Genomic DNA, 11,723 nt, shown 5'->3' on the forward strand with positions numbered 1-11,723 from the left:
AAAGGTGCTAAAGAATTTTGATACATTTTATACTTTACAGACAAGGTTCTGAGCCAGCATTCTTTACTTCCTCCTTTCTACTTGAAAGATTCATTAATCTGAGTAACTGGCCATCTCCATTATTGCCACACTGAGTTCCTCTCTGGGAGAGTTCTTTTTTATATCATCTGCCAAGTATACCTGGGGTAAGTGTAGACACTGAGTCCGCTGTTGGATGGTGACTTCGTAACTCATATAGTATGTCCATAAATGAGAAACGTGCTCTACTACTGAAATGAAAAGGCAAAATCAAAGTTCTGTGGTTGAGTTCATCCTCCTGGGCTTTGCAAACTTTCCTGAACTGCAAGAGCAGCTCTTTGGGGTGTTCTTGGTTGTTTACCTGGTGATCCTGATAGGAAATGCCATGATCATAGTCATCATCTCCCTGGAACAGAGCCTCCACGTTCCCATGTACCTATTCCTCCTGAACTTGTCTGTGGTGGAAGTGAGTTTCAGTGCAGTCATTATGCCTGAAATGCTGGTGGTTCTCTCCACTGAAAAAACTACAATTACTCTCTCAGGCTGTTTTGCACAAATGTATTTCATTCTTCTTTTTGGCATGACTGAATGCTTTCTCCTGTGGGCAATGGCATATGACAGATTTGCTGCAATCTGTCATCCTCTGAGCTACCCAATGATTATGAACAAAAGTGTTTTCATGAAATTAGTAATGTTTTCATGGGTCTCAGGAATCATGGTGGCTACTGTGCAGACAACATGGGTGTTTAGCTTTCCATTCTGCGGCCCCAGTGAAATCAACCATCTCTTCTGTGAGACTCCCCCCGTGTTAGAGCTTGTATGTGCAGACACATTTTTGTTTGAAATCTATGCATTCACTGGCACTGTTTTGGCCGTCATGGTTCCTTTCTTTTTGATACTCTTGTCTTACATTCGAATCCTCTCTGCCATCCTGAAGATGCCATCAACCACTGGGAGGCAGAAGGCCTTTTCCACCTGTGCTTCCCATCTCACATCTGTTACCCTCTTCTATGGCACAGCCAGTATGACCTATTTACAACCCAAATCTGGCTACTCCCCAGAAACCAAGAAACTGATGTCCTTGGCTTACTCACTTCTTACACCTCTGCTGAATCCACTGATCTACAGCTTGCGAAACAGTGAGATGAAAAGAGCTTTGATGAAATTATGGCGAAGACAAGTAGACTTACACACTCTCTGACTGTGCTGGGAAGCCATGAAATATTCATTTGGTCATTGCCTGACTGAACTGTTTTAATTTTAATAAATGGTGGGAAAGTTTGCATTTCTTAGCTTGAGTGTGTTTCATTGGTTGAGTTTTTGAAGTCCAATAATCTATCAGGGCTCCCTTTTGATCGTGTACTGTTGTCATTCATTTCTCAGGGGTATATAAGTTTCTATAACATATAAAACAATTCCTTATGAATTCCTCTATTATGATCATCCATGTCATTACTGAATTATTGTCACCAAGACGAAGCTCCAATAAACACGTCTTTTCATATGTCCTGATGTACTGATGTTTTATTTCTGTATGACAGGTTCCTCAAAGTTGTCCTGATGGGACTGAGTGCATGCACTTATATATTTAGTAGCTACTGTAGAATTACTCTTCCAAATGATTGTAACTTCAGATGGACCTAAAGGCCCTTGAATAGGGTAGAGTTTCAAGAGACCAACAAACTGAGGAGTATTTTATTTCTGGAGTGAGAACCTGTTCCATGAATGACTAAATAAGTATAGTCATTTTGGGGGGACCACACCAGTTCTACATCCTGGACTCACACATGTTATTTTCAAAACAATAATCTTTGGTGTTTTTTAGATACTCATCACAAGGTTGGTGACCAGAAACTACAGGATAGTTCCTTGATATCTCACTTGATGGTGTCTGTATATCTTTCAGCCATAGACCACTCTTTGTCAAGACTTTTGTTAAATGTCCCTTTGTAGGCCCCCCAATGCTATGATACTTTCTTTATAAACACAGGACGATTCATTTCTTTATTATGGGAAACTAAGTGATTAAGCATTTGTGCATGTTTTCCATGGCCTTGAGTCATGTCAGTAACCATCACATGAGAGAAAAAATGAAATAATTACTCATCCAGCAACATTTGAAACATTTAATTTTTGCCCCCAAATTTATGTTGGTATTTATACACAGGAAGGGGCCGTTTTATTGAATCCATAACACATGAGCTTCTACTGCTCTTAGTGTGTGCCCCAGGGATGATAACAAAGGGGTAAAACACTGTTCCCACAGTCACTCATTTTTGGGAAAAACAATCCTTTAATTACTACTGCCTTTGCCACAAATGGGAAGTAAAAATGCAAAGCTGATTGGATTTCTACGAAAGGATATTTCATCATCAAATGGTTGAAACCAGTTTGGGTAATATTTGAATGTAGTACAATCTTTGCAGTAGGGCATTGAACAGGCATTTGGAAGTCCTTTAATCAGATTCTGTCCCTTGATGTCCTGAAATGTCCTCATAGCCCTTAGAGGGCTCAATTAAATAAGGCCCATTGAGGGGGAAAAAACCTGCCAAAGTCTAAATCCCAAGACAGACATAGAACTTCATTTTGACTTTTGTTCTTTCATTTGTTTATCCCTTCGATGATTAAACCTGTTTTGCTAGGGCTGACTTAATGGCACTGTCCCTGGGGAAACAAGTGTCTGTCCTTGAAAATTCCAAGTTCCTTGGAGGATCACTGATTTTGGCAGGTCACAGAAGCCAGCCACACCATGCCTCTGCCTGTAGCCCAGGTGAGGAACAGACGCTGAACTGGCAAGGTTGCTCATGTGACGATTTCAAAGTCACGATGCTTCTCCATTTAGTTATGAGGTTGACAAAACTCATAAGTAAATGTCGTGATTGTCCGCTAAAGAGCAGCTGTTCTGCAACACCAGCTTTAGTTTCATAGCAGCTGATAGGACGGATACCTGACATCACGCCTTCATGGCTCTGAGGCTGACACAACTACTTCCAACCACAAGCAACGTGGGCAATAAAAAAGTGAACTTTAAAAATGTAAAACTTATGATGTCTCCCCTGGCTTAAATTATGTCAAAACATGCCCTTCTCGCCATCTGATATGTTTTTCACCGTATTTCCGCTGATTAATTGCTTTTCTTTCCTTAGACGTCCTCAAAGTGTCTTTCCTTAAGGCAACCATTCTTGACGCCCCCATCCCCATCTTCTTCTCCCAAATTATTCTCCCTCTGAACTCTCTTGTCCTTTCTTCACAGCCCTCTATTAAACTGCGCATCTTGTAGCAGTTGCCTGCTTGTTATTTGACAGGTCCAGGCTGCTTGGTGACACAGTTCCTTTTTCCTTGTCAGGCCCAGTGTGTCCCGGGGTGGGTTTTGTTGTGACTTAACCCTGTACATAGTCCTGGTGTCCAGGAGTGGAGGTGAAGGTTCTCAATGTGATAGCTTTCCTATAGTTTTCTTGCTCCTAATGGGACACACTGGCCACTTCTGCAGTTACAGAAATTTCAGAGATTCTTGGGAGTGAAAATCACTGGAGACACCCATCCAGACTTCCCATCATATGTGTCAAATCTTTAGATTTTCCCAACCTCGGTTTCAACCTGGCATAATAGAACTTCCTCGATTAAGCACTGAACTACCTTTGACCCTCATTCATGGAACTCGAACTTCAGCTTTTTCTGCCTGGTCATTGCAAGACTTGAGGGTGCTTGTGAACCACTGAAATATTTTTGGCTATCGCACTGCATGTTCAGTGGTTCACTGATTGCACTCAGCGCTGTGGTGAACTCTCTGCAGGGATCAGTGCAACAGTATAATGGCTATATATTTCCATTATGCTTTGACTTATCAACCTGCATCCTTTCCCACCTTTCAGGCCACTGATCAAGGTTGAATCGTTGCACTGGCTGGTACACTTTCTGCCACAGTTACATAATTCTCAGTCGCCATTCCTGAAAGTTTTTATCACTAAATTGGTGGCCTAAGATGCCATCAGATTTTTAGTAATGTTCTGCATGTGATTAAAAGTGATGTGCTTTCTTCCATGTTTCTGACACAATGTTCTCTATACATGTTATAGACTAAGTTGCATTGGGAATATTATCTTTCTCCTTACTGATTTATTTACTTCTTCTACCAAATAAAGAGGCATGTCACAGTATGCCAGTGTGGTTGACACTCCTATGTTTCCCTGTGTATCGGTCAATAACTTCTGGACATATTTTCAGCTATATTATTGGACGCCTGCAGGTTTAGAATTGTTATATCTTGTTGGAGAATTGAACATTTTCTCATTGTAATATAATGACATAAACTTCCTTTTTTGTTAGTATTATTTTGGAGTGTCATTTTCCTTCTTCTTATGTTTGGCCTTTCCATATCCTTATGATTCAGATGTATCTACACTGAGGAGTGCTGTGGAGAGAGAATAAATCAGGGCAGTAGTGTTGTGGTTGGGGTCCAATTTTAAAGAGGTGGATTTGGGAGGATCTCATGGAGAAGATGCTCCTTGGACAAAGGGACATAAGGGAGTTAGAGTTTTCTGAGAGCATAGTCCGTGTTCAGGGAAAAAGCAAAGGCAGTAGCTGTGAGATGAGAACATGGCTGGTGGAGGTGAGAAAGAGCAACGCAGCCGCATGGATGAATTGGAGTGAACCAGGGGATGTATTGTACCAAAGATGAGCCCAGAGATCCCATAGAGTTTCTGGGAAATGGATCTTCAATCTACATATTTTGAGTTTGGCTTCCACAGTGAAAGGTATAGGGTGCTATGGAAGTATTTTGAGCAGGGGAAAGGAAGAATGGAAGAGAAATTTGGAGAGTATGGCTATTATGCAATGAGAGAAGAATGTAATTTGGATCAGAATGTTAGCTTTATAAAAGGAGACTTTTTTTTAACCCTCAACTGAGAATGTTTTGTTGCTTTTTCTTTTTTAAAAAATAAGATTTTAGTTATTTATTTTTAGGCAGAGGTAAAGGGAGGGAGAAGGAGAGGGAGAGAAACATCAATTGGTTGCTTCTCGCACACACCCTTAATGGGGACCAAACCAGCATCTGTGGCATGTGCCCTGACTGAGAATGAAACCGGAAACCTTTCACAATGTGGAATGATGCCCAACCAAGTGAGTCACACCAGTCAGGGCCGTTTTATTGATTTTGGAGGCAGAGGATAGGAGTGGGGGAGGTTGGGAGAAAGAGAGAGGAACATAATTGGCTGCCTCCCATACACGCATGCCCTGACTGGGGATGGAATCAGCAACCTTTTGGTGTGCGGGACAATGCCCCAAACAACTGAGCAATCTGGCCATGCATAGGAAAGGTGAGAATTTTTAACACTGTCTTTAGTATAGCCCAGGACAGTATTAAAAATTCTCACTGGTTGTCTCTTGTGACTTTAACAGTGACACCCACTCCTCCACCTTCGATGATGGAGCTGGCACTGCCCTCAATGACCACTTGGTCAAGCTCATTTCCTGGTATGACAATGAATTCGGCTACAGCAACAGGGTGGTGGACCTTGTGGTCCACATGGCCTCCAAGGAGTAAAAGCCCCATGGACCACCAGCCCCAGTGACAGGAAGAGAGACCCTCAGCTGCTGGGGAGTCCTTACCCCAAACCGATCCCCCAACACACTGAGAATCTCCTAACCTCCATTTTCCATCCTAGACCCCCTGAAGAGGGGAGGGGCTTAGGGGGCCCAGCCTTGTCATGCACCATCAATAAAGTTCACTGCACCCAGCCAAAAAAAAAAAAAAAAAGAATTTTTAACACTGTATTTCGAAGAGGGAGCCACAGACAGGTTACAGGTTTGATATGCTGTGGGAGGAAAAATGGATTGAAGGATGACACCTTAGCTTTAGGCCTGTGAAACCAAAGCTTTAAGCTGCTGTTACCAGAGATGAGGAACACAGCAGGTCAAGCAGGTTTTAGGAAAAGAACAGGAGTTCATTTGGGACACATTAATAAGTGTAAATGTGTTACTTAATTTAAAGTGTTTTCATTAGTATTCTATATTTCATTTCTGACTTCCTGTTAACCTGAGAGATACTTGCAGATTACACAAACATTTTTAAGACTTTAGCTTTCTTTTTCCACATGTGGTTGTTGTTTTGCAGTTTTATTGAAAAGTCTGTCATGTATATGATTGCCAAGTATTTAACTTTATTAATATTTTCTTTCTGACAAGTACATAATCAATTTTTATGAATATTACATAAATGTTTCAGGAAAAAATATAGAGTTAGCAGCATAAAAAGTTGTTTTTGTCTTCTATTTACTCTCATAATCATCTGGTAACTCAGAATTTATTATTAAAGTCTTACCATCTATGTGTCTTTTTATCTATTTTGTGTGTCAATCATTGAGGAAGAAGTGAAAATTTGCACATTTTGATTTTTGTTTTGTCAATTCAGTACTATTGGGTAGGAATTCCAGTTTCATACTCCTTCCTTTTTACCCCCATTACCATGTATCTGAAGTTTTTCTCTACGCTTTTCATTGAAGTCCGATCCACACATAGGAAAGTGTAAAAATTGTGACTGTACACCCTGATGACTTCTCAGAGAGCACACATCACTGCATTGCCATTACTGACCAACAAATACAACACAGCAGTATGATCAAAGCGCTCATGAGGTTTCATGGGGCCTGGATCATGGGCAGCATTTCCCACACCTGGTGCAGGTGACTAGTTCACACATGGGGTGTTATCTGACCATAGAGAGTGTTATGGGAAGGGTCATTGGATTAGATCTGTGATTGGAAACCTCCTTTCCTCAGGATAATTGGTATGTTTTCCACTGGACACAGATCACATAGAAAGAAGCCTTACTGCTGCCTGGCGGGGTTCATTTCCTTGAAACACATCCTACTGCAGGCATGTGGCAATGATAAGTAGACAAAGGTAATCTGGCCACATCACCCAGTTCTGGAGAAAGCCAAGCCTGCAGACTCATTTGTCTCTTCACTCTGCTGGGACTGAGCCAATGGCTTACCAATTGTTCCAGCCAGTTTGGACCTATCCCTGAGTCCTTGGATCTCACATGTATTCATGATATTAATTATGTTATGTTTATGTTATTGACAAAATAACAGATTCAGAAGAGCTAAATGACTTCCTTTAATCACATGAACTTATCCAGACTGTTTGACTCCTAGTTTAAAATTGCTATCTATGAAAACAAGTGTAATGACTTCTTTTTCCTGAAAAGTTTTCAGTTACTCTATATTTCTACTAGAAATGATGAAAAATTCTTGCATGGGGGTGGGGTATCCAGGCTTTCTACAAAGCTTCCATAGACTGCCTTCACTTGATTCTGAACACAACCAAACTCTGAACCCACCTAATCAGATGCCCTATCTCTAGCTCCCCTGCCTTTGTCACACCCTCACCCCTCATCCCTCCACTCTCTTCTTTCCCCATTTACAGCCTTTATTCAGCCTCTGCTCTCACCACCTGTTGAGTGATGTCAATGAGAAACTGAGTCTGTTGAGGGAAGAGGCATTGTTCCCTGTAGGGATGTGAGGGAGGGATGACTCCTGGCTTGTGCTCTTGAGCTTTCTCCTTGGAGGGGCCAAGTTCAAGCCTCTTTAGTTATTATGTGAGAATATGGAAAAGTGTTTTTGATGTGATTTCATGTTCCCCATGGAGGGATTCTCCAGGGCATAGAGCTCAATGTCATATAATCTTCTAGAATCAGTGCACTAAATCACTGAGTTGTATGTACAAGAAGGTGGCTTTGGCTAGAGGAAGAGCTCCTGATACAGTAGTGGGAAACTAAAAGAGATGGAGTCAGTAGGGAAGAAAGTGCAGCTTCTGCTTGTGTTCCTGATGGTGGGTTTTCCATGTATAGTTCTTCTCCCTGATAGTTGGAGAGGCAGTTGAAGGGATTTCTCTGTGATCAGGAATCACGAGACACAGCTGAACCATTTGAATCAGTAGACTCTTGATTTCGATGGCTTTTGTCTTCCTCTTCTTTTAGGACAAGAGTTCAGGCAATAATTAGAGTTTATGCAATAATTTTGCCTGAGCCAATCACCAAATTTTAGAGGTTTGCAACTGGAAGGGATTGGTAAATAAGTCTAATTGTTCTCCTTTTCAGTTGGAAGGATGATATCTACAGGAGGGAGTGATCAGATGGCCTGAGGGTCTTCTTCTAAGTTACAGAGAACATAGAGCATCTGTGGTCAGCTGCTCTTCACCACTCATGAATGTTCTGTTCCATAGCTTGCTCACAGTGAGTCCTAAAAGGTTTTCTTCTGTATTTATATGATACCCCAAATTCTCTGATTTAAAAAATCTATCCATTTTTAAATATTAGCCACTGAATATGTGTTATTCTTTTTTTCCCATTAGAAATGGGTTTTAAATGTTTGATCCTGTGACTACATTTTACTAATTTTAGGTGATTTTTTGATGTCCAAATGATAATTATTGTGGTTAACACAGCCATTTAATTTTAATGGATGATCGTGGTCAAGCAGAGAAATAAATTAGCCTGCCTTCTTCTGCCTGCTAATGTGGTAATGCTCTGCACTCAGAAAACATTAAATGACTTCAGCTTACTTTGTCCTTACTGTGTTCTGGGTTTCTCACCTCCCAGGGTGTGTTTGCTGGTTTGGAAAACATCACACCAAGGACAGTAGGCCTCTATTATAACAGTAATGTGTCATCTGGTACCTCTACCTGTGCAAGTCATCCCTCCTATTGAGTTTCTGCTTCCAGCTAAAATGACTTCCACTGATGACACCTATGGTTATGGTTTACACCCCCCTCCACCCCACAACCCATTCAGAATTTATCTGATCCTCTTTGGAATGTCCTACACACTTGTTATTCCTTGTGCTTCTCAAACGTTCTGAGTGCTGGTTTCACTTTTTTAAAGACACTCCAGTTAAGGTTATGGATTTTCCTCAATTTTCCCCTTATTCATCAAGTATTGATCTAGCATTTATTATGGGTCAGCGACTGTGTTAGACATTGTAAGTGTAGCAAAGAACAAAAATAATCATTTAGTCCTGGAATTTATGTTTTAATGATATAGTTAGATTTTATGTTACTATATATAAAAATACATTTAGTTATATATAAATTATCCTATTTAACCTATAGATGTCAATAAATTTACAGTTATATGTTAACTACATATTTATAGGTATGATGTCATTTGGTGGTACTGGAGAAAATAGAGCAAGGAATCATGTGAGCAGTTAGAGGGTAGTGAGGGAAGGGTGGAATGCCTCACTAGTATATGTTGTACTTTTGGTCTCGTTGAGTTGTAAGATCAAATGTGTGCCTGAGATTACTGAGCCTAGAAAACGTTAGCTGCTTAATCAGTATGTGTTGAATAGTTGATGATGAAGCGAACTTCTTCATGAGAAGGCAAATTGGAGGAGAGAAAGGAGGAAGAGAAGGAGAGAGTGGAAACAATGAAAATGTTTTCAGAATGACCTATATTGGACTTTTCTTAAATCATCATGGTCACATGTATGAGCCAGAGAGAATTGGCTCTTAGAATTTGCCATGTAGTCCAATCTTAATGTAATTGGCTATGACCAGTCTATGGATAAACTAATAATCCCAGAGGCAATTCACATTATTTACAGATTACTTAAGATAGGTATATCTGAAGTAGAACCCCCTTTGTGAGTTCCTGTGGCATTTTCATATTCAGCTTTGTCACACACATCTATTTTGAGCATGATAAGTATTTGCAATAAGTATAAAACAACTTTGATGTAACTTTGAACTATTAAATTGTTATTCTGTGGGTATTTTTTTGCATTTGTCCACTTTTTATATTTATTCTTTTGTAGTCTTACATTTTATATTACTTCAACTTGAGAAAAATGAATGATACTCATAGAAATGGCATGAAGATGGAATGTAAGTTATAAAACACTTATTTTGTGTTAAGGCTATGTTTAATTTTCAAACTACATAATGTAAAAGGTGCAAAAGAATTCTGACATATTTGTACTTCACAGACAAGATTTCTGAGCCAGTAATCTTTACTTCCTCCTTTCCATTTGAAAGATTCATTAATCTGAGTAACTGGCCATTCTCCAAGTTGACACACTGAGTCCCTTTCTGGGAGAGTTCTTTTTTATATCTTCTGCCAAGTATACCTGGGGTAAGTGTAGACACTGACTGTGCTGTTGGACGGTGACTTCATAACTCATATAGTATGTCCATAAATGAGAAACGTGCTCACTACTGAAATGAAAAGGCAAAATCAAAGTTCTGTGGTTGAGTTCATCCTCCTGGGCTTTGCAAACTTTCCCGAACTGCAAGAGCAGCTCTTTGGGGTGTTCTTGGTTGTTTACCTGGTGACCCTGATAGGAAATGCCATGATCATAGTCATCATCTCCCTGGAACAGAGCCTCCACGTTCCCATGTACCTATTCCTCCTGAACTTGTCTGTGGTGGAAGTGAGTTTCAGTGCAGTCATTATGCCTGAAATGCTGGTGGTTCTCTCCACTGAGAAATCGTCAATTTCATTTGTGAGTTGTTTTGCACAAATGTATTTCATTCTTCTTTTTGGTGTGACTGAATGCTTTCTCCTGGGGACAATGGCATATGACAGATTTGCTGCAATCTGTCATCCTCTGAGCTACCCAATGATTATGAACAAAAGTGTTTTCATGAAATTAGTAATGTTCTCATGGGTCTCAGGAATCATAGTGGCTACTGTACAGACATCCTGGGTGTTTAGCTTTCCATTCTGTGGCCCCAATGAAATTAATCATATCTCTTGTGAAACCCCAGCAGTGCTAGAGCTTGCATGTGAAGACACGTTTTTGTTTGAAATCTATGCATTCACTGGCACTGTTTTGCTTATTATGGTTCCTTTCTTTTTGATACTCTTGTCTTACATTCGAGTCCTCTTTGCAATCCTGAAGATGCCATCAACCACTGGGAGGCAGAAGGCCTTTTCCACCTGTGCCTCCCATCTCACATCTGTTACCCTCTTCTATGGCACAGCCAGTATGACCTATTTACAACCCAAATCTGGCTACTCCCCAGAAACCAAGAAACTGATGTCCTTGGCTTACTCACTTCTTACACCTCTGCTGAATCCACTGATCTACAGCTTGCGAAACAGTGAGATGAAAAGAGCTTTGATGAAATTATGGCGAAGACAAGTAGACTTACACACTCTCTGACTGTGCTGGGAAGCCATGAAATATTCATTTGGTCATTGTCTGACTGAACTGTTTTAATTTTAATAAATGGTGGGAAAGTTTGCATTTCTTAGCTTGAGTGTGTTTCATTGGTTGAGTTTTTGAAGTCCAATAATCTATCAGGGCTCCCTTTTGATCGTGTACTGTTGTCATTCATTTCTCAGGCGTATATAAGTTTCTATAACATATAAAACAATTCCTTATGAATTCCTCTATTATGATCATCCAGGTCATTACTGAATTATTGTCACCAAGACGAAGCTCCAACAAACACATCGTTTCAAATGTCCTCATACTGTTGTTTTATTTCTGTATGACAGCTTCCTCAAAGTTGGCCTAATCGGATGGAGTGCATGCACTTATACATTTAATGGCTACTGTAGAATTACTCTTCCAAATGATTGTAACTCCAGATGGACCTGAAGGCCCGTGAATAGGGTAGCGTTTCAAGAGACCACAAGTTGAGGAAATCTTTATTTCTGGAGTTAGAACCTGTTCCATGAATGACTAAATAAGTATAGTCAT

At 40.3% G+C, this 11,723-nt stretch overlaps 2 protein-coding genes across 2 annotated transcripts; both read left to right on the forward strand.

Moving 5' to 3' along the window:
- Nucleotides 1–259: 259 nt before the first annotated feature.
- Nucleotides 260–1,223, forward strand: LOC128781079 (olfactory receptor 10A3-like). Its single transcript, XM_053925409.1, has one exon. The coding sequence runs from the start codon at nucleotides 275–277 to the stop codon at nucleotides 1,217–1,219; it is 945 nt and encodes a 314-aa protein (XP_053781384.1). The 5' UTR covers nucleotides 260–274; the 3' UTR covers nucleotides 1,220–1,223.
- Nucleotides 1,224–8,313: 7,090 nt separating this feature from the next.
- LOC128781138 (olfactory receptor 10A3-like) lies at nucleotides 8,314–11,247 on the forward strand. The gene has a single exon (XM_053925870.1). The coding sequence runs from the start codon at nucleotides 10,212–10,214 to the stop codon at nucleotides 11,178–11,180; it is 969 nt and encodes a 322-aa protein (XP_053781845.1). The 5' UTR covers nucleotides 8,314–10,211; the 3' UTR covers nucleotides 11,181–11,247.
- The last annotated feature ends 476 nt before the right edge of the window (nucleotides 11,248–11,723 follow it).

This window comes from Desmodus rotundus, chromosome 5 (assembly GCF_022682495.2).
Source record: "Desmodus rotundus isolate HL8 chromosome 5, HLdesRot8A.1, whole genome shotgun sequence".
Classification (NCBI taxonomy): domain Eukaryota; kingdom Metazoa; phylum Chordata; class Mammalia; order Chiroptera; family Phyllostomidae; genus Desmodus; species Desmodus rotundus.